Below are 24,884 nucleotides of genomic sequence, written 5' to 3' on the forward strand. Positions count from 1 at the left end.
ACGACGCGTTTGGTTCCATAGACCGCTTGAACAATCGATTGGGAAAAAAAAAAGTGCTCTCGTTGAGATTTTTCCCCTCTCCGTGTGTTCGATGTGCTCGAGTCCGGATTACGAAACGCTAAGATTCTGGACCAATTGAATCGTGTGTGTGTGGATGTTGCATCGGTCAAAGCGCGAACTCTAGGAGCGGCTCGACAAAACTGGATTGGGCATAACACAACAGTCTTCAGCCAAATTCGCCCCCATGGCAGTTAAACGACCACCCCCTCCCAATGACTCGCAGTTGCTTGAAGTCTCTTTACATACAATCCTCTGTCCTCGCTGCCTCCTTGTGGATGTGTAGCTAACAATGTAGCGCGTTGAAGGCTTAGGAGTAGAATCACACGCGAGATGTCGACTTTGGCTTCCAAAAAAAAAAAAAAAAAAAAAAAAAAACACTTGATCCCCCTCCTTTTAATTAGGGGAGTGGACTTTATTGATGCTAGGAATAGTAGAGTAGGTACATGCGTTCTACACGTCTGATTTTTTTTTTTCTCTGGAATGTATTACCTTCATGACAGACCCTCTTGATAGCAAGGTCTCCGAAACGAAGCTAAGGATGATCAAGCACGCGCACGGGCTCGTCATATCTTTTCAACATCATCTCTTGGATCTTCTTGTGTATGAACCACAAACTTCACGCAGACGAACGACTACAACGCGACCCCTCGTGCACAAAAATCCGACTTACGCCTGTATTGCGATCTATGCACTTTCAAAAACCATCATCTGCGTATTCGTGATAATGAAGGTCGCTTTCTCTTTCATATGTGCATATGGTGGTTACTCAACAGAATGTCCATCGTTTGGTAGATATGGATACTATATCAGACTCCTCACGTCCACCGTGTTTCTCCCTGATCTTCTACAAAATATCCCTCTCTAGCTGACTGATCCATTTATTCTTGAGCTCCAGGGCCGCTCCTATAAGTGTGCGATGCTTCCCGGAGAGTCCTCGTCGACGCGATCTTCACATTGATCCTCAATTACCTCAATATCTCCACCTTGGTCTATTTCCAAGGCAACGAGCGTGGATCTGTCAATGCGATCACGACCCATTGGGTGACCTCGAGCGCGAATTCAAGGGTGGGACGCGGCGATACCAGCGGGGTGTGTATGCGGAGATGGAGGGCGTGGGAGTCCCAGTGATATGGGTCGGGGTTGTCGATCCAAGAGAAGGAGCATGAGGCGATAGAGATGCACATCACGGTCGAGGCATGTGTGAAGGAGTATCATTCGGGTGGGCAGCAGCGGGGGAGTGGAGCGTGAATCGTTGTTGTCCTTGGGTCTCGGATGAGAAACCAAGCGTGTCTTCGCGAGGTTGGGGCAGAGCGGAGGCTCTTCATGTGTGTTCCTTGGCACTATTATAGAACGGATACGCGGGTAGCCAAGCTTGCAGGGGTCCGCACAAGTGTTTTTCAGGAGGGTAAGAAAAGAAATGAACACTTTAAGAAAAACAGTGAACCTCAACGTGGTACCATGTGTAACGTCCAAAACTGGATCTCATGCCGAGAGATGTCATCGACGGCCGTAACTTGGGAGCGCAACCTTATCCTGCATGCTAGAATTTTTGGGACAGGAATGAGAATCCAGTATATTTTTTTCCTTTCGGGTTCTGGCAGACGGGGGCCGACAATTTAGAAATATCAACCCCTCCCCCTTCCCCTCCTCCTCCTCCTCTCTCTTTGAAATGATTGGGTATCGCGCAGCTTTCCCAGAAGAGTGGACACCAGAAGCGGCGAGGAAGAAAGTAAAAATGGCACGAAGAAGTGTCAAAACGGATCATTTCCGGCGGACCAAACTCTTGGCTGCTAACATTGGCTGGGTTCTTTTCGACGGCGGTGTTGATGTTAGGTGGACGCCTTGGCAATTGCCAAGAAAAAGCATATCTGTGTTACCCACGGTGGTTGTGTCCGTAGTGCAATGACGCTCAGTGAACTCTAAATACTCAAAATTAGAGTCGCTTGGTGGTTTTTCTTGGCACAAGCCTAGAAAGATCATAGGGCATGGATCGGCAGAAATCTCGGTTGCACGCGGCACCTTTTGAGCGATACTCGGCATAGCACAATGAACTGGTATGTGCGCACACCGAAGTTTTATAAAAGGCATCGGATTCCCACCAGGTCTTGGATTTTTCATTATCATCAACCACACCAACAGTAAAGCAAATTGTAATAGCGAGTAAGCAGTTACAACCACAACAAAACATAACACCAACCCTTATCTCAAAACTCCAACTACAATCAACTACCATGTCCACCAAAGCTTGTGCCGCTAAAGGTCGCCGCGAGTGCGTCCGTGGCTTCTACAGAAACACCTGCCACAGCTGCGCTACGGGCTCTATCGTCTGTGGGATGTGCTCCCCTTCCTCAGCTTCTTGCAGCTTTTGTGTCGACGGCCGCAGGGAATGCGACGACTGTTACGGACTCGGCTTTGTCCAACGCATCTGCCAGGACTGCATCAAGGAACATTATCGCCGCCAAGGTCCCCAAGCCAAAATGACCAAGGCCATGGGCCAGGTTTCCAAGAGCATGGTCTCGCTTACGAGTGTCATTCAAACATCGCCCAAGATCGGTCCCAGTTATGACAGCAGGGACGAGAGCGATTCGGACGTATCCAGCGGTTTGAGTGCCCACAGTCTCTCATCATCCCTGAAGCCTAGGCTCCAAGCAGCAGCCTTGAAACTGAGCAGGGCCACGTCTATGTTTTCTGGCAGCACCGCGCACAAGGATATGACTCATCACCGCAAGTGGTCCTGGTCGTCCTTCAGCCGTACCCAATCTACCCCCATGGCTGCTTGAACACATTACACATAACCGAAATCACTTGTATCAACACCCCTGTACAACAGCTCTTCTGTACCATAATATACGACTCCCTGAAAGCTCATGAAAAGCAACAAATAAATCAATACACACGTCCAAAATCTCTAGCCAATATCGCCGCCGCAAACAGGGAGGTGTAACAGAGCACGAGAGTGCCGTTACGCAGATGCATAACATCAATCCCCCCCCCCCCTTCCCTCTTTCCTGTTTCTCTTACTGGCACAGTCTTCGCAGACGCATTCATGCAAATCTTGACGCACAGGACTATTTGGCGCATGGCCAAAACACCGGTCCAGGGATCGGGGCGCCGCCTATGGAGCGAGATGGGCGGGCAGACGCATAGAGATTCAGGGGCGAAGGATACATGTAATTACCATTAGGCGGAACCATCGTGCGTCAAGCACAAAACGGTCCAGGCGCACAATAACGCCCTCTACTCAGGAAGTATATAATGCCCCTACCCTCTTCTTGCAACCTTTCGCATATACCCTCCATCCATCCATTAATTCTTATCGTAACCACTACTTCTGTTTATCAATCCGTCCCGTTCTTGCAGCACATCCTCACGTTTTCATTACTTTCAGAGGCAACCCTGCTGTTTTATTTCCAGGTATGACTATTTGACCATCAGCAACCCTGGACTCAAAAGAATCGCACGATAACATCTCTGGGGAATGCCAAATCCAAACGGCCATCTCAATGATACTATGAAGACCCCAAATGGGATGTGAGTGGTCAGTCGTGGGTTCTCATGAAGGCCTCATGCTTTATTCAATGTGTGTTCTTTTGCTTATGGGTCTGCCGGACTTGAGCTTTTGGTTTGTGGTGCGCATAGTACATATGGATTCTGCATGGAAGATCTTCAGAAAGTACCAATATACACCACCTGCCGCGAGTGCTCACGCTTCCCATGTGCCGACTTAGCCTGTTTATCTAGTTTGCTTGGATGCATGGAACCAATGCCACCTTGGCGCTTCCAAGGGACATAGTTTGCTAATCGGTATTCACTTCTTTCTTTCTTTACCGACAGCCTCTCATTCACTGACACCTCGCTCTTACCCCTGATCACTTTAACCTCATTCACCGGGCGGCGGTTCCCCATTCCGTGCCGCTTCTTTCCTCATTCTTCGGCCTCCCTCCTTCTCTCCCCCTCCTCAGTCATCTCTTCACGATGTACCAGCCAGATGTTGAAGGTATTATGACCAACCATCCCATACTATACAATCTAAAATGAAACATATCGGCCCGCAGACGACCCAAACTTCATGACCAATAACTTCCCTGTAAAAAAAGAAACATCCTGGTAACTGGTATCCAGTATTATCAGTACTATCCACACCGTCAGCCTGCACGGCCACATTATCGTCATCATACACCTGCCGCACATGTCTCCACTCTCGTCCTTATCTCTCTCTATCTTGTACACGTGCACGCTCATAAACCCCTGCTTGCTCGTCGACCAGTACACAGTCGCAGACCACGCAATTGACCATGCAAATGCTCCTCGCACAAAATTACTTGAATAGCCGCACAGTGACCTTCACATCAGAAGGCTTATTCACCTAATTCTCTGCCATCTCTTTTCTATTGCTGCATACAGAGTCCGTCTCGCTGTTCATATCTCTGATATGCATCTCGCTGATGTCGGTCCTGTTCGGTCGCAAAACTGCAGGGACAAAGCTGGGAGCCATCAACTACGCCCGAGGATTGGTTATCGCACTCTACCTGATCTCCTGGGCGTTCTCGCTTATAGCCACGATGCTTGCTCAGACAAACAACTACAATATTGTGTCCTGTACAATGTCCATCTACATTTGCATTATCCTCTATGCGATCTCCAAAATTGTTATCTACTTGTTCTTAATGGAGAAGGTCTATGTTGTCACAGCAGTAGGATCCACGAGATCTGAATTCAAGGTAAAAGAGACGTGGCATTGTATCTCACTGCATTAACCATAGTTCTCCTGGGCGATGGAGCAGTACTTTTGGACTTTTGCCTGATTTCTCCAATATCTTATTTGCTCAATCCTTAGCTTTACAGGATTAACATGGCATTGATCCTGCCATACGTCGGTATCCTTGTTCTCATGCTCATCTACCGGGTCTCCGAGATTGATCCCTTAACGGGGCATTGTAGTATCGGATTGTTAAAACCAGCGGCGTTGCCACTGATTCTTTACGACATCTTTCTGTCGTCCTGGCTGACCGCGCTTTTCATCCGCCCCCTTATGAGCTCAACCTCGCTCCTTCAGGGCCCTTCCAAGGGCAAGCTCCGCGATGTTGCTCGGAGAACGTTACTGGGATGCGTGATTGCCCTAGTCCTGAGCTCGGCCAACGTCTTCACATTAGTCTACTTCCAAGGCCATGAGCGTGGGTTGATCTGTCTTACGTCATGTACACTGGATGTCACATTGAACGCGATTACGATCCACTGGGTGACTTCGCGCGGCGGTGGACGGGCACCGGGCGGGGGTCGCGGATCGAGGGAGAGGCGGGTTCTTAGTGCCGTGCATGGGACGCCTAGCGGGGGCTACGGCTACACGTCAAATGAGAAGCAGGTCGCGCCTTTGGAGTCTCATATGTCGATCACCGTCGAGTCATATGTGGAAGAGTATCATCATCTGTATGGTGGTGTTGGAAGCAGTTCAGGCACACAACATTGTTGAGGTGGACTGATCCTTCATCCACGACTTTACTTTTCTCCTTGTATTCATAGTAGCACTCCCTGATGACCTTTTCAAATAATAAACACCATCCTTTGCACTATAATGAAGTAAACATTCGTTGTTCTGCTGCTCGTGTGATATGCGAAAGAACGTCTTAAGGTGTTCATTTCGAAGTGAAGGAAAGGCTATCTCAGGTGTTCTAAAAATCCCTGGACAGGTTACAAAAAAAAGCTCCTTTGGGCGTCATGGGTCTTTTGCTGCTACCATGGACGGAAACACAATGCATGATGGGCTATAGCGCAAATTCTCACAAAGCCAACATTGCTTATTTTCCTCCGCACTTTGGTTCAAGAAAGGAGAGAAGGTACTAGGCGCGTGGCTCTCTTTTTGCTATGGAACAGGGGTGAGATGTTGGTTGGGCTTTATCAAGAAGGATGAATTCACTTTCCTTCGCATGATAGCCCAGCCTGCCGGAGAGGAAAGAAAAAAACAAAAGACAAAAAACAAAGGAAAGAAGGAAAGAGGGAGGGAAGGAGAAAAAGAGGTTGGAGTGATAGTCAGGAGCGAAGGTCCCGTTATTCTGTGAACAGACCAGGCCTTAAACCATATAAGCTGTTGTGCACGAGACAGATCTCTTTGTTGCAGCTTCTATAAGAATACGCTCCCTATTTCATGTGCCATGCTCAGGCAAAACAAAGAGAAAAAATGAGGAAACAAAGACGCGTTAATATTTTATTGCTGTTGATGCTGTAAGATACTGTTTGCACAGGACTTTGCATATGCATTGCCTATTGTTTGTTTTCGGTGTTGCCGCGCATTATTTATTTATTTATTTTTGTTCCAAAGGGGAGGAATATGTGCGAAGAACAGGGACTTGCTCAGATGGTCCCCCACTTCCTTAAGCTGAAGCCCTGTTTGTGCTCAAGTGAGAGAAAATCCAGGCACCAACACACATCCTGCCCTCTTTGGGTCCAGCACACACTGCATGCGTGTTTTACCTGACTTTACCTTCGTGCTTAGACGTGCGGTTAGTGGCCTCCATTCTTCATCGATGTACTTTATCCGCCAGCTCCCTTCAGCCAACAAGTCGGCCACCTATCCAGCTTTCCCTGCCTCTTTTCAACCAACCCCAACCATTTTATTTCCATTCTTTACATCAAACTAACTCTTTTTTTTTGCTTTTTCTTTCTTTCTTTCTTTCTTTCTTTCTTCCTTTTTTTTTTTTTTTTTTTTTTTTTTTCAACTCCCCCAGGACGCATACACATACACATGAACATAACACCTCAGAACACCCCGAAATCCTGTAGCGCCAACGGCAACCCCGGCTGTGTCCGGGGCTTTGTCCGGGACCGGTGCCGTAAGTGCAACCTGGGATCCATCGCCTGCCACATGTGCCAACCTACGCTTATCCTTACACCCAAACCAAACGAGGGCCGTAAACTGCACCGTCTATCGTACACAATCTCATCCTCGACTTCAACGCTGTTCCATCCCCGAAGAAGTCTTTCCTTCGAGCCATCCACGACCTTGACTTCTACAGCATTCCCCTCATCATCATCATCATCGTCGTCCCGAGCAACGCCTTCCTCACGTCCATTGCCGACATCCTTTTCTTCGCATCCCCCTCCTCCCCTGCAATCTCCAGTCTTGTCCCCTTCCCCCGTCTCAGTTTCCTTCCCGTCCGCACTTCTATCTCCCACCTTACCATCTCCTGCATCGCCTGTATTACCGCCACCTCTGCCCGCATCAACTAGCGCACCTTGCGTTTTTTGCAAGGATGGTCGTAAGGTCTGCGAGGATTGCTTCGGACTCGGTTACGTCCAGCGGGTCTGTCAGGACTGTATCCGAGAGAACTATCGTCGGCATAACAGCAGCAGCCATAACCTCGCGGGTGGGAAGATCCTGGCAGGTATCCGTCGCAAGACTTCGTTGTCGACCTCGACGACGGCGACGAGGACCCAGACAGGGGGTTGGTCGAGGTTCAAGGAACAGTTGGTCTTGACGACTCAGCGGTCGTTGCTGCCACAGGCTGGAAGACCCGCTTCGCCTCACGACAATGCGCTGCCGGAATTCATGGGCACAGATCTTGCGGTCCAGAATAGCGGCATGGGGTTGGATGCCAACAATAGCGGCGGCAATGGTAATGGTATCGCAGAGACGGTGATGGCTCACGAGAGGATTGAGTATTCTTCTGCGCCAGAGGTGTCGTCGTCACCCGTCTCGGGGAACCTTAGCGGCGGCGACAATAGCAAGACCAAGAATGGCAGTGCTCCTCGGTTGTCACTCAAGGCAGCGATCAAGAAACATCTCAAGGTGCCACCCTTGTTCACCCATCTTCACAACCATAATCATAGTAGCAATAATAGTAATAGCGATACCGGAGGCAAGCGACATCGCCGGCAGTGGTCGCTTTCGGCATTGCTTATCCCGAGTCTACTTCGGACAGCATCCTCGGCCGCATGAAGCAGCTTCCTTTTTTTTTTTACCATAGGCCCTCTTGTTCTTTGGCCATAGTCATAATCGTAGTCATACTCCTGAAAATAATAATATCCTGGTTTAGGTTGTCCGTGTGGACAACCTTAGCTTGAAAAAGCGTGCTAAAAAAATTTCCGGCCCCAGAAAATGCCCAATGAATCATCAGGGGTCGGATTCACGTTCGCCAGCCATACGGAATTCCTCCTCTTGTTCTTAAGAGACCGCCAAGAGAAAAAAAAAAAGACTGAAGGACAAAATAGGAACGGCCTTCCACCAAAGCGATAGCGATAATAGGTAAGATAAAAAACACAGAGTATCAAAATGCGCGTGTGACATATCATGGGAAGGACAGGCATCTGTCTTGACCAAGAAATTGCCCAAACGCGTTTGAAAGTTGCAAGCGGACGGTATCCATTGTTTTGCGGGTTTCATCATAGAGTCTTCAATTGCCGATTCAAACAAACAGTTTTTATAACAATGAGAATGGTCATGGCGATATCTAGAAAATGCGAAGGTGGAAATGGTAACTTTGGAGGGAGAGGGTGAAAACGAAGATGCTGATAATACGATTATTACAATTTGAGCTTTGCGCTTTTGGCCGCCTCTGCCTGGGACCCGCCCTTGATGCTCGACCGCTTGTTGCCCTCGCGATCGATAAAGCTGATGTTCTTCTGTCCCGAGAGCGCCTTGACTGCATCCATCTTGTCGCGCACGATCGTCTTCGAATTGCCCTTGTCGCCGGGTTGGCGACCCAATCTCCGGTCCCTGGCCTCTCTCTCGGCCTGGCGCTCTGCATCCTTGCGCCCCTTCTCCTTGATATCCGCCTTCTTCGCACGCTTGGCTTGAGCTCTCTTGCGCTTCCGCTCCGCCTGCTCCATCTCTGTATCACCCTTGACCGGTGCCTTGCCTGCAGAGTAGATCTCCTCTGGTGCCAAAAGGGCCGCGTCTGCAACACTAACAGGGATTGCTTCCTCCATGCTGATTGCCGGTGCATTGGTAACAACGGTGAGCTCAGCCTTCGGAGGCTTGGGTGCATAATGCCAGTTGCTCAGCGAGTCGAGTTTTTGACAAAGGTCCTGCCAGAGTGTTGTGATCTCCTCGTGCTTCTTTTCCAGTGCTGCCTCGCGTTCGCTCAGGACGGGTCCTGTTGAAGATGTCTGGCGAACATAGTCATCCTCGTACAGTTCTGCAAGCGACTTCTTGGATTTTTCGTCCGAGATCTCGACCCTGGAGGACGGATTGAAGGCCTTGGGGTTTGGTGGTGCCTTACGGACGACATCGTCCCAGTTGCCGGCCAAGATGCGCTCCTTGATGATATCCTCGAGGGTCTGTGTTGTTTCTGCGGTGATAACGGGGATGGGCTTGGCGACTGTCTCGAACTCCAGGTCCTCCTCCAGCAGACTGTTCACGGGCCGATCGGCCGATGAGGCCTCTCCCTTCTTGGTCCAGTCCTTGGATACAACGTTTTCCTGCTCTAATGCCTCGATTTGTTGCTTCAGTTTCTGCTGTGCCTTCTGGAACTTTGAAAGGGTTTCTATCGTAGTCAGGGGTAGGAAATGCAGATAGGTCAAACTCCATGATTCATATTTGTAGTCCTGGTCATTCTCTTGTTTAGGGTTTCAAAAGGTACCTGTCTCTGCTTCTCCCTCATCCGCTCCAAAGAGGTTGGAGACTCTATCGCCAAGCGCGTTCACTTCTGCGGATTCCTCATCGTCTTCAGCGTCCTGCATCTCCATATCCTCATCGTCGTCCTGTCCGGCCTTCTGCTTGCCAAAGGAATCTCCTTCATCATTCTTGGGGCGGCGCTGTGCCTTGGGACGGTTCGTCGTTCCTTTTGGTAGCGGGGCAAAAAAGTCGCCGTATCCCACATCTATTAATCACGCAGAATAGAATGAGTCAATTCTGTTGTCTCCTATAGGGCAGTATAGCGAGAGATGGATAAGCTAGAGGCAACCGCGACGTACCATGTGCATCGACCTCATTTTCATTCTCCTCCATATCGCCAAAGTCGTCATCCTCGTCGCCACTGTCGATGAGATCTGGATCAGCAAAGTAGTCAATTTCTTCCTCGTCCTCATCTGGCTCCTTGCCCTCAATTTCCTCCTCCTCCTGCTTCTCGGTCATAGCGTTGAACTCTGCCAAGTTGAAAAAGTCATCGTCGACTTCTGATGTCCTGGTTTTCTTCTTGACAGGCAGGTCAATATCATCCAACTCTTCCTCTTCCTCTTCCTCTTCCTCATCGTCATCGTCATCGTCATCGTCGTCGTCATTGTAGTCCACGATATTTTCGGAGTCTGATCCCTCCATCTCATCTTCACCAGAGAATCCCTCCATGTTATCTGTATCGTCCATGTCGAGACCCATGTCCTCGTCGTCAAGTCCCAGGTTCATTTCCGCATCGTCCTCATCCTCCTCTCCCTCTGCATCCCCATCGCCCTGCTCGTCGGCTGCTGTTTGTGAACCGGTCTTGTTGGACTTGATGTCCTTGATTTCTGCCTTGAGATATGACAGGAACGGGGTGTTCTGCATGTGGATTTCCTCCCAGATCTGATCGTTGTTGAAACCGTCAACAAACAATTCTTCCAAAATTGATCCTTGTCCCTTTAATGATCCAGTCTCTGCCGATTTGCCTAGATGGATTGTATATCAAGAAATAGTGGCAAGTGATTAGTTGTCTTGACAACGTAGTCCTGGGATGCAAGGAGAAAGTGGGTTGCTGCTGCACGCGGAAACTATGATGAAGTGGTGTTGCGGCTTTTTACCGAGGTCATAGAGGTATTTCGTGATAGCCTTGGCCTGCTCTGCAGACACCTCGGACTTTGTGAGAAAGACCTCTGGCTTGTCGAGAACCTCTTCGGCAAAGCTCTTGAGCAATGCCTCGTCAGGGATTGTGGTTTCCGCGGGCATGCTTGTGTACGTGTATATATTTGAGTATGAAGTGGACACAACAGGGATGAAGGTAGTGGACTAAAAGGAGGTATGGGAATAGTAGTTGACCGGTCGAAGACGAATGGTACTCTACTGAGGCATGCTGTTCTGGACACAAAAAAAAAAAAAGAAAAGAAAAAGAGTAAACAAGTCGCAGTGGCTTGCACAACAAGGACCGTCCTTGCTTAGTTCAATAAAGTTGGCCAATCAATCTCATAGACGCCCTGGCGCGTAAATAGGGCTCCGTAGACAGACAGAGCGCATTAAGATACTCAGAAACCTCTCTCTTTCCTCTTTCTCCGCGTCTCTCCATCCTTTACTCTCACACCGCACAAAAGATTTCGTTCATGGCTGCAAAGTCTAAGATCCGCAACAAGAAAAGACATGATACGGGCTGACGGAATACAAACCAGACGAAGGATATATCAACTACGGATCCGCCCCAAAAAATAGCGACGACGATATGGTGGTGACGATGGCGATTTTTACGGTATGTAGATGAGTTCTCAATGCAGTCCTCTAATGTCGTGCGACGATCTTTCATGAATATCCCCGAGCTCAAGCGTCAAAATGGAACTAGTTTATGGCGCTCCGTGAGTCTCTTACGGTGCTCAAAGAGACAGCTCTCAGAGCAAGGATCACATATACGAATGAACTTAGGGCGTAGATGGAGGGTCTGAGGAGTAGGGCACTGCGATCCAAGAAGGATGGAGGAATCCAAGAAAAAGAAAAGAGAATCTCGGTTGAAGCGCGAGCAGATATTATGCGAGAATGCCTCTGTGCAATCAAAATCAACCATGCATCCAAAGATATCTTTGTAATTCTGGTTTTAATGAAGGCTGCTATTTGCTGTCTGATTGCTGAGGATATGAAGTACTTGGAAGATGATGCTTCTGAGGGTTCGAAAGCGGTGTTCAGCACCATAGCTAAAGCGCTTCTTAGCATCCTGGTCACCACTTGTATCCTTCCGCCTGCGATCCTCTTGCTGTTATCGCTGAATATGTCCTTATTTGAGTGAGAGGAGCTCTCCCAATTGTGATCAGATGTGCAACGACCTATTTTGCCACTGCATCGGCTGAATAAAGATGACAAGGCTAGTCCTATGTTGGTGGCCTTTGCCATTCAGAGAACTAAGGATAAAATACATCCTTTCCTTTCCTTTTTTTTCCCTCCCGGCTCACTTGTGCTATGCTTGACAATACTTCAGGATGGTTATTGTGGATAAAATAAAACCAATATGTCAAGGACGTTGCCAAAACGTAGGTGGTTTAGTGAAATGATGGTGTCAGAGAGGCCAGACCAAAAAGATCGTTTGAATGCTTCGCCTTGTGGATTTAGAGGGACACATAAAGTCTTTTTGCAAAACGAACCTTGCTCTCCAACGTCTTCTACCATGCACTCTTTCCTCACTCCAGTCTTGCTCTTGGCATCCCATACTTTTGATACCGCAGTCGCCTTGCCAGTCCAGGGTGAGTATCGACATTGCCGCGCCATACTGAACATAGTAAGCGCAATGGCTCAATGTCCGATTTCCTACCCTTTTACCCATATTCTCACAACGTTTTAGACGGCTTTGCCGACCCACCTGCCGAGAATGAACAAGGCAAAGTCTGGCTCTTGTTCGCAATCATGATGTTCATCATATGCCTATCGCAAGCGCGCGACATCTATGCAGACCGAACTTTTCCGTGTCGAATTTTCAGCGTCGTTCTCAATATCGCATTTGCCATCCTCGTCCCAGTCGGAGCATATATGAAATACCTTAGAGATGACCCCCGGGAGAGCTCCAAATCGGTTGTCCAGGGCATTCTTATGGTGGCTCTCAGCATAGTTGTCGCGAGGCTGATTTTTTTCCTTTTCATTTTCTTATTTGACTTTCTGTTGCCGAAATGGCGAGAATGGCGAGCACAGCGTGAGGAGTGCTCCTCTTTGTTACCAAACCGGCAGTGATTAGCAGGGTTTGTCGTTGTGGATAAAGAATAGATATGCTGCAGAGATTCAATCGACGACTCGCAGTACGTTAGTGTTCTACTGCCAGACGGCACGCTATTGGCACCCAGGGCTTTTTTTGCGACAATAGTCCTTGCTGGAGCGATTGCAGAGGTATATTATCGTCTTGTGCTTGACGTATGGTCCCAAGACGGGAAGCGCTCTCGACTGCTGCCGTAGCTGTTCCTTTTTTTTTTTTTTTTTTTCCCTCCAAAAAGATGAAATCGGACGCTGCTGTACGCAATAAAAATGAGACGCTTCCAAAACGCAGCGACGGTTACTGAAGTGTAGGATATGAACTGGCTTGTAGTCCTGTGGTAGCGCATGAATTCAGGAGAGAATACGGGCGGCGCTCCTTTGCACCTTAGTTTATTCTTCACCGACAACGGATTTTCTCCCTGCGTGCTGGACTATTTGGCGAAGCACTTACAAATAAGAGAATCTTGCGTTTTGATCATTCGCTCTTCTTATTTTTCTTCTTTACCTCCAACCATGTTTACATCATTCACTCTGACCATAATCTTGGCATCACTTACACCTCATATCGCATTCGCCTTTCCAATTCAAGGTAAAGTAAAGGCTTATCTACTACTACTAATGAACAGCTGTATATGTCGAAGCAATTAATGAGTATGTTTCCTAAAAAAATGACTAGACGATGATACCGAGCGCCAGTGGGATCCATTCAGCTTCACGTGGTTCGTTTGGGGCGGTCTTTTCGGCGCTGTGTACGCTGTCCGAGCATGCGGGTACTACAGAGGCCCAAAGAGTCCTCACCAAATTCGGTCGGTTCTTTACTACTCGTTACTTGCCATAATCCAACTGGGTCTGTCAATCTGTCTTTATGCCGTGGATGACTCCACAAAACTTCCCGGTCTATACCGTACATTACTGGTTGGACTTACTGTGGCGCTTGCAGTTGGAGTGCTTAGTTTTGTCAGTATGACTCTTATAGCTCTTTTCTGGTCAAGACCAGCTACAGTATCCCAACGCGACGAGCGCTCTCGTCTGTGGCCTGAACAGGTCTCTGCGTAGCTTTATTGCCGTTAATAAAAGATTATACCACTAGAATGAGAAGGTGACCGTAGGATCAGATTCAGCTACCACGATGTTTGGGATTGAAGTAGCGAGTACTATGTTGCTAATATGGACATTAGAAATGATAAAGGGACGGCGAGATGGAAAATGTTGCTTGACGATATTATTCGCACTCTAACCACCATATCATCAAGCATTTGACCCTGCGGCTACCTGGGATACTCTCGGCTACCTTTGAGATTGGTTAAAGCGGCTGTTTCAACGACACGCAACAAGGTAAGTGTTCCATTCCAAATAATGCGTCTTTATTACAGTCCAAAAGCCTGGTTATTAAGCTTGGCTTAAATCCTACATCACTACCGGAGATGTACAACTATTGAGAACAAATCGGGGGAGTCTGCTTGGATGCCACGATTTCTCTGTGTTGAAAGCACTGCAGCTCGGACGGTATCAGTTTTTCTGCTTCTTACCTCAATATCTTTGGCCCGATCGCATCCCTACTGGTAATAAGTCATCTATCCCGTTACAACATGTCACGTCCCGCTATACATCCTTTCATAAGTAGAGAGAAGTTGAGGCGACATGAAGATAGCTAGAAAAACTGCGATATGAAGGCTACTAATACGGCTACGACTGAAGGTCCCGTTCATCAAAACCCAGGGTCTGAGCTATCCTTGGGCAGTACATGCCTGCCTACCCAATAACACAGCCACCATATATATCTTAGCCCAGTCAAAGAGTTGCAATCGTTGAACGAGGGTTCGATCAGGCCGCTCAGGATCGAGCTGAGCAACTAAACGATGAAGCATAGCTGAGCTTCAATAATAAAGTACTGCTTTTGCGCTTAGGCACTGGTTTACTATGGTGTCTGGGACTTAAAAGATCCTAAGGAGCGCGCACAAACTCCATTACAGTCAATAATACTTTTGTCGTCATCGATGGTTTATTGGCCCTCTGTCTCGACCTCAGCGCTACACACAATGGATAAATTGAATAAAGAAGGACGTACTTTGCCTTCAGCGTCCAACACTTTTTGGTTTTGCCATTCCTTTCGCCATGAACACCCTCGTTTTGAACATTGCCTTGGCGTCAGATACGTCCCTGCTCGCCTTCGCTTTTCCAGTTCAAGATAAGCTTCAATCTTGCTGTTTTCTTCAAGTATTCCGCATCGATCAATGCACGTTTTATTCTGGTTATGGTTCGCCACGGCCAATATAGCTGTCGCCATCATGGAATACCTGGGACACGACGCCGTTCTGGGCATGCGATGGCGTTCCTGCAGCTACTGTTGTAGTTCTGGTGGGATACGCAGTCTGCGTAGGATCAAAGGTGAGTATCGACTTCCTTTTAGCCCTTAGGAGTTTACAGGCACAGCATCGGATGAGTTTGTGCAACCACAGTTGAGCCGAATAAAATGATGCAATTTGCCCTCAATCGACAACTCCTGTTCACTCGGTTAATGGATTGGGGTCCATTGCCATCCGATTTGTATTCAAGCTACAGATCCGGGTAAAATATTGAAGTTATTAGTGGAAGGTGAGAATGAAGGTCTTTCTGAGATGTGCGAAAGCTGATAATGTATCATATAATGCATCGTAGTGAAAATTCAAGGCCTTGGGCTGTCGTACAAGAGTTTTCATAACATATGGCTTCTACTGAGTGTTTTTGCCATCGTTTTTTACTCGTGAATGGCATACAATTATATTTTCTTTCCTCCTGAATTCCTATATTGACGGCGGCATACACTGCTCAACTTTTGTATTGCCGCGTTCTTTGCCGTCCCCAATCGGTATGGACATCTTCGGAGATAAAGCTACGCAGAGCTTTTATGGAGTTTCGCGTGCTGCAGTAGCTGTAGTGCTGGCGATTTATTTGGTCTATGCAGGTTTCAAGAAGCTGTCGTCCCGGTGGCAAAAATCGTGCGCTCAGCATGAGGAACGCTCCCTACTGCTGGCAAATATTATTGAAGACTATCTTTTATTACTATCAGATGTTTATGCCTTTAAGCCGTGGTAAATAAAAAAGATGGAGATGACGCGGATGGCTTTCAGAAGATATAGGCAACACTACTGAGTACGGCAACAGCGGCCCAGATAATCTCCGGGTCACTGATAACAGTGGTCGCGGAAGATTCGACTAGAGATCCTGCAAGGTCAGTACCGTTCGCATTGGTTGGTTTGGCAGATTTCACCATGGCCTGGCATACGGTCTTTCCGCGAGCGGCAGATTTGACATGGTTTATCGATGAGCAATCAAAGTCCTTGCTACTCGACAGGATCGACATGCCGCCCTTGACCGTCGAAACAGAGGGCAGGGAGATATTGTTGAAAGCTCCGCGCATGTTGAGCACGCCTGAGATATCCTTCAGTTTTCCGAACCCACTAATATCAGTCAGATCAGTGTTGTTGGCGATCAGCAAGGCACCTCCAATGGAGGTCAGATCTGGAAATGAAATGTTGCTCAGGAGATTGTTCGAGACAATACTCAATGTCTGGCCAATGGTCTTGAGCTGCGGAGCTTTGATAGCCTCAAGGTTTGTCTCGTCAAACGACAGGCTAGAACTCACTTCTGAGAGCGAAAGTATCTGGAGACCGGTCAAGTGGCGGAGCGTGCAGTTCGAAACCGAGGTCAAGTTTGGAAGCAGCAGACTTAATCCTTTGCCTCGACCTTCCATGAGTCCGTTCGCAGCGACGACGAGCCGTCCAGAGATGGATGTTAGACTGGGCATCTCGATGCTCTTCAAGAACTTGTTGTTGCTGACGCCGAAATCTGTCACCTTGGAAAGACTGGTCCAAGGGAGAGTGCCAGAGTTATCTAATCCAGTGTCCTCAATCTTGAGCGAGCTCAGGGCTTGGATTTTGGGAAGAGAGAGCTGCTTCAAGTCGGGCGCAGTAATAATCTCAAGACCGCCCAGAGATTCCAGGTTTGACATACTGATGACGGAGAGGAGGGTATTGTTGAAGAGGGTGATGGTCCCTGTGCTAGCTTGGAGCCCATTGAGAGAGAGCGTGGTCAAATGTGAGTTAGAAGAGATCTTGATAGACCCGGCAAGGCTTTTGAGAGCGGGCCAGGCGACAGAATTGATGTTTGAGCCTGAGATAATAACAGAGCCGCTGAAGGCTGAGCAAGCCATGACCGGAGAGAGGTCGGCCTCGGAGGAGACATGTACTTGCGTTGAGCATTCGTCTATTTTTTTTTTTTTTTTTTTTCAAATGGATTCAGAGTTTTATGATCGGTGCGCGCGTGAAACTGCAGAGCCCGCAGTCTTATTCTTCTCCTGGAGCGATATGCATACCTTGCTGAGCACTGACGGCAAAAGCTGCAGAGAGCAGCAGGAGAAAACTGGGTGCAAGACGAGGCATTCTTGTTTCTTCAGTGGTGTTTTCTGACGGAAGTGCTGATATGGCGAAAAGAGATATCCAGGAAATGAGGGTGGGGAACCAGGAGTTGCGGCGTGGACAAGGAATCTGGTGCTTATGATTCAACAAGGAGTAGCCAGAATGGATCCTTATATAGCTGACGAACTACTCAACGCAATAGACCTTTGGTAAGTCCGTAACAAAGGGCACGGTGCAAGTGCCAGTTCGGTCTAATGGAGGGCCCCTTCGAGTTTTTAACTAGAATCTCGTTCCTGACCATGCTGGCACCCTTTTATTTCAGCAATGGACTGAGGTGACACCTTACCGAATTGCCGGAACCTTTTCTTTTCTGGAGACGGAAATAGATTAGCGCAAGCATGTGTATTATTAGATGTCATTACTAGAGAGCGTGGGAGAGTACTCCCTTCTCCCCCCAACAACGCCTCCTGTTATTGTTTATTTCCCCACTCCACTCCACTCCACTTTACTCATCTTGATCCTACTCCAACCCACCTCATTTCTCTCATTCTGATCCCTCGCTCATTCCATTCATTCGGCGTCTACTCTGATTCTCCTTGATTTCTCATTCTCATTCCAATATTCACCAGCCAATCAACAATGTCAATCAACGCCACTGCGCCCGCAAATTCTACCCCAACACAGCGTTCCAGTTCGGACAGTTCCTCTCAGGCACAGACCAGCTCTACTACTATCTCACCACTCTCTTCCGCCTCAGTGACTTCAGGCACTGCCTCGACTTCCGCAGCCACAGCCGACAAAACCAACCCGCCGTCAACGACCGAGAACTTGTCTTCACCAGCAGAGGCTGTGGATGCCCTGACAGGGTCACTCTCCAATCTCAGTGTCAATGCCTCCTCAGACTCAAAACCAGAATCAATTGCTACTGAAAATGCTGACACCAAGACTAAGCCTACCGTTGAATCAGACGAAGAGCTTAGCCCAGAAGAGGCTGCCCTGAAGGCCAAAGGGTTGAAGAGCACACATCGCCCTGGATTCTATATCCACATCAACTCGCCTAGGAGACTCCGCATCCAGACAAAATCAAAGACGTTTGACTTGGATCGGTATTGCCCTCATGCCAATGCAGATATGTTGAAGTGGGTATGTGCTTTATAGAAGAACCAGATGTTTCCATGTGTTGTTCTCAACCATGTGTTTAGGATATGAATTAATATTGTTATTTTCTATGGGCCATTTTATTGTAGGGTGTATTGCGAGCAGATATGACACTTCGATGTGGCGTGCATTACTGGGGATTCGATCTGGTCAAGAACGGACAGTGTATTGCGCATCCGGACGAGACGCTTAACGCCTGCCCTGTCGCCGAGGCTGAGTTGGAGTGGTAGTTTTATATTTACCATTGAAATTGAATAAATTGACCAGTTGTAAGTTTAGTATGGTCGTGAGCGATCGCGATCGCTATAGCGTTGCTTTTCTCGATGGCGGCCGTGATGATAATCCTTATCCGATACTCTATGGCGATCCCTGTCCTCATCTATCCCATAATCTCGGCCACTGTGCCGTTCTCGGTCCTTATCCCGACGTGTATCACGCTCATGCCTATAACCATGGCTCTCATGCGGCCTATCCATATTCGAATTCCGAGCATGCAGGGAGTGTGCAAGGGTCGTATCCTGCGGATTGTATTGTTGGCTGTACGTGCCGACGGGCCGATAGTGCTCCTTTGGATCCACATAGGCTGGATTCAATAATGCCCGCGCCTTTGCCCTTTCTGCTTCTTCTCTTTCAAGCCGTTCTTTTCTCAACCTAGCCATCGTATTCGTTTCGGGTTTATTTTTTAGGTCCTATAGTTATACAATGTCCACATGTGAATTTTAATGGAGATGCAGTATGTGGAACGAGCAGCATGCTTGGCGATGATAGCTCATGCCTACCTGGACTCTTGCCCTGTTGTTTTTCAGCCAATTAGTACGTCTGGTTGGTGACGCAGACCTGCTTCTATCCCTGCGATTCTTGTCCCGTTTATCTAGCATGCTTTTAACTACATTCATCGGGTCCTCGCGAATTTTTGAAAACTCCTGGTTATCCTCCCTATCATAGTGAAAGCACTTGAATCTTAGAGCTCAATTCCACAGCAGCAGTTTAGTCCGATGGAAAACTATCTGCTTACTTTCTGCGGCTCGTACTCATGGAGACTGCATGGTTTCTGGCGTACCAAGGAGTTTTTTCTACCAATACAACATGGCAGCAATTGAGCATAAACGTTCTTTCGCGGGTAGGAAGTGCGTAGGAGCAAATAGATGATGATGCTAACTGCTTACCCTTGCTAATTCCTGTGTCCAAATGAATTGCTATCGTGCGGTTCCATTTCTCCTGTTTTACTTTGACCTCTGCCTCATACTCTGGGTTCCCATGTCCATTCTTAGCGCCCTGAAAATTGGCAATAAAAAAAAAAGAAGCTTGAGAATGTAACGGCCTTATGTTTCAATGAACACCATATCGCTGTCATTGCAACGTGTTCTTTCCAGCATACCTCGTGCTCCAGGTCTGGCCAAAAATTGACCTGTTGCTTCGTGATTGTCAGGGCTTTGGTATCATTTGAAGTTGGTGGTCCTATTGTAGACACCGCATGATTATTGTCTGGTGGTTCGGCACCAAGACTATCTACGGTTCGATGCTGCGCTCGTTGTCGTAATATCGCCAGGCGATGTTCCCTATCCTGCAGTCATTTCATGGATATAATAGTCGATGTCAGGGTTATGTCCTTATCCATCGCATCTCATCTACGCAGTCGAACCAAAGTTCGCTTACAGCTGCGAGAGCGCGCTCCTGAATCTGCTTTTCCCCCGCCTCTGCCTTGGCTTCGTCCTTCCTGACTTTGTCCTGGTTCTTCTGGCTGTAGACATGCCAGCTACGGAACGTAAAATACAATGGGACTACTGTTAACCAGCGCTTCTCCGGTCCTCCTTCAACGCGAATGCATACGGATTGCGATGTCGTTGACATGGGTACCTCTTGTGCTGTAGGATGTTCATCGTTTCGTCGTTCTTTTCGTGTTGGTCTGCCTAGCCTAAGCAGTGCTAAGAAAGTCTGCCAAGGCAGAGTTTCCTTTTCGAGAAATATGTGCAGTGTGACGGGCTACTGCAGCAGTGTTGTTTCTTCTGTTCTCCAACGGCCGACCAACCTGCACTTCCTTACCCTTCCCACTCTCGACTTCTCATTGCATCTCGCCATGCTTGCCGCTGCAAGGGTCGCCGCCCTCAGAAACTCCTTTGCGCACGCTTCGCATTCATTCAGACGCTCACAGAGGGCCTGCCTTGCCACTGCTGCAACCACAGGTAAAATGATAAAGCCAGTGACCAACCTGGAAACGACTACGCAGTACCATGGCACTTACCTTTGACCGCGGCGCCTCGTGTTTTGCTAAATTAGAGTCATGGAAGCCAGGAAAATCGATTCATGGATACACAGTTCTCGAGGTACAACCACTGCAACTCCTCTCGTTCGAATCGGCAAGCTGGATATTGAGGGATACAAGTTAATTTTGCCTTCCATGCTTGATAGACACGCCATGTCAAGGAACTGGAGCTAGACGCTATTCGCCTGAAGCACGAAAAGACTGGGGCTGAGCATCTCCACATTGCGCGCGACGACTCGAATAATGTCTTTGGTGTCGGATTCGCCACACCTCCCGACAACAGTGCAGGCGTCCCTCACATTCTGGAGCACACGACCCTCTGCGGAAGTCGATCTTATCCTGTTAGGGACCCGTTTTTCAAAATGCTGAACCGAAGCATGGCGACATTTATGAATGCTTACACTGGTAAGCTGTATGAGAAGCTGGTGGCGGTGCAATAATTTATTATTGTCCTCGATGACTAACATTTATAATGATTTTATACACATCATAGCAAGTGATTACACGTTGTACCCATTCTCGACTACCAATCCTGTGGATTACAAAAACTTGAGGAATGTTTACATGGATGCCGCATTCTTTCCACATCTCAGGGAGCTGGACTTTAAACAGGAAGGTTGGAGGCTGGAGCACGAGAACCCAAATGGTAAGGACATACCTTGCGCCGTTGTGTTGCAGATGATTGCTGCAGTGATAAACAATACCAGTGCTGACGACTCCGCGTTACACTTCTATGGATAGACAAGGACTCTCCTATTGTCTTTAAGGGAATTGTCTATAATGAAATGAAGGGTCAGATGGCGGACGCAGGGTATCTTTTCTGGTCAAAAATGCAACAATACATGTTTCCAGGAACGACATACGCCTTCAACAGTGGAGGAGATCCTGCGAACATCACTGATCTCACCCATGAGGAGCTCGTCCACTTCCATAAAACACATTATCATCCCAGTAACGCCAAATTCTACACCTACGGAAACTTCCCTTTGGAGGACTCGCTTGAGTTTATCAACACTAAACTGCAGGAGTTTTCGCCTATCACTCCCCCGCTCGCTGAAAAGATCGTGAAGCCGTTCGAGAGTCCTCTCCGCGTCAATCTGACCTGCCCTGTGGATCCAATGGCTTCACCGGAGAAGCAGATTAAGCTGTCAGTTTCTTTTCTTACAAACAAGGCTACCGATACATTTGAAGGCTTCGGGCTGAGGATTCTTTCGGATCTGCTCACAGACGGACACGCTTCTCCCATGTACAAGGCGCTAATCGAGTCCAGCTTGGGATCTGAGTACTCTGCCAACACTGGTTACGATTCATCGACTATGGTCAGCTCTCTTTCGTTTGGTGTTCAAGGAATGATGATGGAGGACGCTCAAAAAGTCGAGGAGACGATCATGCAGGTCCTTCACAAAGTTAAGGAAGAAGGTGTTGATCCTAAGCGCATCGAGGCAATTGTTCACCAGATGGAGCTCGGACAAAAACATGTAAGCATTTACTTCTGAGAGTCTGTTTTAAGAGAGCTCAGAATGGTACAGGGTCTAGGCTCTCATTGCGTGCATCTTGATGTCTATAGAAAACATCGTTCTTTGGGATGAGTCTTATGCAAGGACTGTCCTCAGGGTGGTTCAATGGCTGCAATCCAGTGGACCTGTTAGAACTCAACAAGGTAGGCAACATTTTCCAGAGTCAGCTAATGATAAACTCGTGTTACTTCAGACGTAAGAGGCTAATATAGTATTTTTTTTAATGATAGAACATTGACCGCCTGAAATCCGAGATTGCTTCAGGACCATTCTTCCAGAACCTCATCTCCAAATACCTTTTGAACAACCCTCACAAACTGGTGTTCTCGATGACCCCCAGCCCAGATTATGGCACTGAAGTAGCGGCCAACGAGACGACACGTCTCATGGGCAAAACGAGCGTGTTGACAAAGGCTGACAAGGAGGCCATTTATCAACAGGGACAGGCGCTACTCAAGAATCAGGAACAAGTCGAAGATGTTTCATGCCTTCCTACATTGAAGGTGGATGATATTTCAAAGAAAACAAAGACGTTTTCGTTGGAGCATAGCGCTGTCAGCAGCGTTCCTGTGCAGTGGCGTCCTACTTCAACCAACGGCATCACGTACTTCCGCGGAATCAGTGTCATCCCAGGGCTGACGCCTGAGCTGAAGCAGTATCTGCCCCTGTTCACCGACGTAAGTTTAGTCAGCCTCGGAGCTTGTTTCCTTCTGAATCTTTGGATTATTGGACACACTTATTGAGAATATTTTGCTATTTTCTTCATCGGGTCTCATAGTCCTTGACGTCGCTGGGAACACACAGCCGTGCTATGAGCGAGATTGACGACGAGGTCAGGTTATATACTGGTGGTATCCGTGTCGCGCCTTTCCTCTCCACCAACCACTCCGGTACGTCATGGCGTTTATGAACGGCATTTAATGTCTCTGATAGTGCATCCTGCTGTTGTTAACGGGCTATGTGCCATTGTGTTTATCGATTATAGCCATCGACAGCACAGAGGAGGGGGTCTCGTTCAGCTCATACTGCTTGGACAGAAACCAAGACCACATGTACGATCTCCTAGGATCTCTCATTCGTGAGACTAACTTTGATAACATTGACAAGCTGCGCACTCTTATTCAAGGAGTAAGTCGATGCCTCTAATTTGCTTGATATGGGTTTAGCACAGCTATTTCCTTACGTGTAAAGATGTATGGCTATGCATTCACTAACTTTTCACGGTTTATTTGCTTTATTAGAATGCATCTGGTCTGTCGAACTCAGTCGCTGAATCTGGGCACGCTTTCGCCAGAACAAACGCCGGCTCACGTTTGACCCCTGCTGGGGTAAGTCCTAAAAAGATGTTTACAAGGCTGCGGGCCAAATTATTTTCACTACAGGCAAGACAGATAGCTGACGTTTCGTCCTTGTGGCCTTTGTGATGTATATCGATGAAACTGAATTGTATAGCATGCATCCGAGTTGTATGGCGGCATGACCCAGGTCCAGTTCATGAACGTTCTCTCTCAAAAGGAGGATCTCTCCGAGGTATCGCAGCGTCTAAAGGAAATTGCAGAGCTTGCCATCAAACGGTCCACTTTGAGACTTGCTCTCACCTGTGGCGAAGACCAGATGTCACGTAACGAGAAAGTGGTTAGCCAGTTTATCTCGCGCCTTGATGCCAGACCTGTTGATTCTGTTGCTCAGGTAAAATTCTTTTGCACGTGTACCAAGATGTGCTACTATGAAGGGATGAATCTTGCTAACGCTGATGGGATGTCTTCCTCTGTTCTCTTCGACAAATTAGCCCGGGTTCACCCCATCGTACGAAAATTCGTTCTTTGAGCTGCCCTATGGCATCAACTTTACCGCCAAATGTCTACGTGGAGTACCATACACGCACGAAGACGGAGCCAAGTTGCAGATTTTGGCTTCACTCATGTCAAATCTGTACTTACACCGCGAGATTCGTGAGAAGAACGGTGCCTATAGTGGTGGAGCAGGATACTCCTCAACAGGCGGGCTCTTTTCCTTTTACTCATACCGCGACCCTAGCCCTAAAAAGACACTGGCGACATATCAGGATTCGGTGCGCTGGGTGTTGGATCGTAAGGATTTTACGGATCAGGAATTGGCCGAGGCCAAGTTGTCGATCTTCCAGCGCATGGATGCTCCTGTCAGTGCGGCTGAAGAGGGAATGGTTGTGTTCACTGAGGGTATCACGGACGAGATGCGGCAGACGTGAGTAGACAATTGAAAAATTGAGACGGCTTTGAAATACTTTCTTGTCGAATGGCGACTGATTTTTTTTTTTTTTTTTTTTGCTGTAATTTGATACTCATCTTCATAGACGCCGCGAGCAGCTGTTGAAGGTAACAAGCGCTGATGTTAAAGAGGTCGCCAGCCGTTACTTGCTAGACCAGCAATCGAGCCAGTGCATTCTTGGGGATAAGGAATAATAATGTGATTTAGACACGATAAAGGGACGTCGGGGCGAAATAAAAACCCTCTGAAGGAAGAAATCGGTATATATCACTAGATGAAGTTCATAAAGAGTTTGGTCTCTGGCAGCGGCCGCAAAATGCTGTCGAGTTTGTCGAAATAATTATCTGGGATCCTGTCCACTAGGCGATGCTGCTCCCGAAGTGGCAATATACACAACAGAC

The 24,884-nt window shown here is 47.9% G+C and overlaps 10 protein-coding genes across 10 annotated transcripts; 7 read left to right on the forward strand and 3 right to left on the reverse strand.

The window, feature by feature from the left end:
- Positions 1 to 2,291: 2,291 nt before the first annotated feature.
- Positions 2,292 to 2,840, forward strand: BC939DRAFT_505832 (uncharacterized protein; the record flags this gene model as incomplete). The annotated part of the gene is made up of 1 exon (XM_051560722.1): positions 2,292 to 2,840. The coding sequence occupies one exon, from the start codon at positions 2,292 to 2,294 to the stop codon at positions 2,838 to 2,840; it is 549 nt and encodes a 182-aa protein (XP_051409226.1).
- Positions 2,841 to 4,035: 1,195 nt separating this feature from the next.
- On the forward strand, positions 4,036 to 4,865 carry BC939DRAFT_479678 (uncharacterized protein; the record flags this gene model as incomplete). Its single annotated transcript, XM_051558869.1, has 3 exons — positions 4,036 to 4,057; positions 4,465 to 4,781; positions 4,824 to 4,865. The coding sequence occupies 3 exons, from the start codon at positions 4,036 to 4,038 to the stop codon at positions 4,863 to 4,865; spliced, it is 381 nt and encodes a 126-aa protein (XP_051409227.1).
- Positions 4,759 to 5,628, forward strand: BC939DRAFT_460424 (uncharacterized protein). Its single transcript, XM_051556874.1, has one exon. It carries the CDS (start codon positions 4,913 to 4,915, stop codon positions 5,528 to 5,530), a length of 618 nt encoding a protein of 205 aa, XP_051409228.1. The 5' UTR covers positions 4,759 to 4,912; the 3' UTR covers positions 5,531 to 5,628.
- Positions 5,629 to 6,773: 1,145 nt separating this feature from the next.
- Positions 6,774 to 8,134, forward strand: BC939DRAFT_460425 (uncharacterized protein). Its single transcript, XM_051556875.1, has one exon. It carries the CDS (start codon positions 6,800 to 6,802, stop codon positions 7,991 to 7,993), a length of 1,194 nt encoding a protein of 397 aa, XP_051409229.1. The 5' UTR covers positions 6,774 to 6,799; the 3' UTR covers positions 7,994 to 8,134.
- A 321-nt stretch (positions 8,135 to 8,455) lies between these two features.
- BC939DRAFT_495326 (U3 small nucleolar ribonucleoprotein complex, subunit Mpp10) lies at positions 8,456 to 11,039 on the reverse strand. Its single transcript, XM_051559641.1, has 4 exons — positions 10,768 to 11,039; positions 9,970 to 10,635; positions 9,636 to 9,875; positions 8,456 to 9,539 (listed from the first exon to the last, which is right to left on the reverse strand). Exons 1-4 carry the CDS (start codon positions 10,910 to 10,912, stop codon positions 8,578 to 8,580), a joined length of 2,013 nt encoding a protein of 670 aa, XP_051409230.1. The 5' UTR covers positions 10,913 to 11,039; the 3' UTR covers positions 8,456 to 8,577.
- A 2,361-nt stretch (positions 11,040 to 13,400) lies between these two features.
- BC939DRAFT_460427 (uncharacterized protein) lies at positions 13,401 to 14,006 on the forward strand. The gene is made up of 2 exons (XM_051556876.1): positions 13,401 to 13,490; positions 13,578 to 14,006. The coding sequence occupies exons 1-2, from the start codon at positions 13,415 to 13,417 to the stop codon at positions 13,955 to 13,957; spliced, it is 456 nt and encodes a 151-aa protein (XP_051409231.1). The 5' UTR covers positions 13,401 to 13,414; the 3' UTR covers positions 13,958 to 14,006.
- Positions 14,007 to 15,879: 1,873 nt separating this feature from the next.
- BC939DRAFT_495327 (uncharacterized protein) lies at positions 15,880 to 17,655 on the reverse strand. The gene is made up of 2 exons (XM_051559642.1): positions 17,256 to 17,655; positions 15,880 to 17,146 (listed from the first exon to the last, which is right to left on the reverse strand). Exons 1-2 carry the CDS (start codon positions 17,320 to 17,322, stop codon positions 16,008 to 16,010), a joined length of 1,206 nt encoding a protein of 401 aa, XP_051409232.1. The 5' UTR covers positions 17,323 to 17,655; the 3' UTR covers positions 15,880 to 16,007.
- A 93-nt stretch (positions 17,656 to 17,748) lies between these two features.
- BC939DRAFT_460431 (uncharacterized protein) lies at positions 17,749 to 18,724 on the forward strand. The gene has a single exon (XM_051556877.1). The coding sequence runs from the start codon at positions 17,938 to 17,940 to the stop codon at positions 18,454 to 18,456; it is 519 nt and encodes a 172-aa protein (XP_051409233.1). The 5' UTR covers positions 17,749 to 17,937; the 3' UTR covers positions 18,457 to 18,724.
- Positions 18,725 to 20,500, reverse strand: BC939DRAFT_460434 (uncharacterized protein). Its single transcript, XM_051556878.1, has 7 exons — positions 20,314 to 20,500; positions 20,113 to 20,212; positions 19,835 to 20,020; positions 19,623 to 19,731; positions 19,472 to 19,529; positions 19,236 to 19,392; positions 18,725 to 19,145 (listed from the first exon to the last, which is right to left on the reverse strand). The coding sequence occupies exons 1-7, from the start codon at positions 20,334 to 20,336 to the stop codon at positions 18,732 to 18,734; spliced, it is 1,047 nt and encodes a 348-aa protein (XP_051409234.1). The 5' UTR covers positions 20,337 to 20,500; the 3' UTR covers positions 18,725 to 18,731.
- A 187-nt stretch (positions 20,501 to 20,687) lies between these two features.
- BC939DRAFT_400509 (peptidase M16C associated-domain-containing protein) lies at positions 20,688 to 24,677 on the forward strand (the record flags this gene model as incomplete). The annotated part of the gene is made up of 12 exons (XM_051552553.1): positions 20,688 to 20,780; positions 20,866 to 21,124; positions 21,213 to 21,365; positions 21,461 to 22,197; positions 22,287 to 22,379; positions 22,467 to 22,913; positions 23,015 to 23,126; positions 23,222 to 23,364; positions 23,478 to 23,564; positions 23,689 to 23,925; positions 24,026 to 24,459; positions 24,569 to 24,677. The coding sequence occupies 12 exons, from the start codon at positions 20,688 to 20,690 to the stop codon at positions 24,675 to 24,677; spliced, it is 2,904 nt and encodes a 967-aa protein (XP_051409235.1).
- Positions 24,678 to 24,884: the final 207 nt, after the last annotated feature.

The sequence above is a fragment of the Gamsiella multidivaricata genome, assembly GCF_025024155.1.
Source record: "Gamsiella multidivaricata strain RSA 2152 chromosome Unknown BC939scaffold_62, whole genome shotgun sequence".
Lineage (NCBI taxonomy): Eukaryota > Fungi > Mortierellomycota > Mortierellomycetes > Mortierellales > Mortierellaceae > Gamsiella > Gamsiella multidivaricata.

Excerpts from the sequence above, each read along its gene's own strand:
- BC939DRAFT_460424 (XM_051556874.1), top strand. The coding sequence starts at position 4,913 with ATGGCATTGATCCTGCCATACGTCGGTATCCTTGTTCTCATGCTCATC.
- BC939DRAFT_460425 (XM_051556875.1), top strand. The coding sequence starts at position 6,800 with ATGAACATAACACCTCAGAACACCCCGAAATCCTGTAGCGCCAACGGC.
- BC939DRAFT_495326 (XM_051559641.1), bottom strand. The coding sequence starts at position 10,912 with ATGCCCGCGGAAACCACAATCCCTGACGAGGCATTGCTCAAGAGCTTT. Across the intron at positions 10,636-10,767 it reads GAAATACCTCTATGACCTCG|GCAAATCGGCAGAGACTGGA; the intron begins GTAAAAAGCCGC and ends CAATCCATCTAG. Across the intron at positions 9,876-9,969 it reads AAATGAGGTCGATGCACATG|ATGTGGGATACGGCGACTTT; the intron begins GTACGTCGCGGT and ends CGTGATTAATAG.
- BC939DRAFT_460427 (XM_051556876.1), top strand. The coding sequence starts at position 13,415 with ATGTTTACATCATTCACTCTGACCATAATCTTGGCATCACTTACACCT. Across the intron at positions 13,491-13,577 it reads ATTCGCCTTTCCAATTCAAG|ACGATGATACCGAGCGCCAG; the intron begins GTAAAGTAAAGG and ends AAAAATGACTAG.
- BC939DRAFT_495327 (XM_051559642.1), bottom strand. The coding sequence starts at position 17,322 with ATGCCTCGTCTTGCACCCAGTTTTCTCCTGCTGCTCTCTGCAGCTTTT. Across the intron at positions 17,147-17,255 it reads TGCCGTCAGTGCTCAGCAAG|ACGAATGCTCAACGCAAGTA; the intron begins GTATGCATATCG and ends AAAAAAAAATAG.
- BC939DRAFT_460431 (XM_051556877.1), top strand. The coding sequence starts at position 17,938 with ATGTCAATCAACGCCACTGCGCCCGCAAATTCTACCCCAACACAGCGT.
- BC939DRAFT_460434 (XM_051556878.1), bottom strand. The coding sequence starts at position 20,336 with ATGAACATCCTACAGCACAAGAG. Across the intron at positions 20,213-20,313 it reads AACATCCTACAGCACAAGAG|CTGGCATGTCTACAGCCAGA; the intron begins GTACCCATGTCA and ends TACGTTCCGTAG. Across the intron at positions 19,530-19,622 it reads GGACACAGGAATTAGCAAGG|AAAAAACTCCTTGGTACGCC; the intron begins GTAAGCAGTTAG and ends TTGTATTGGTAG.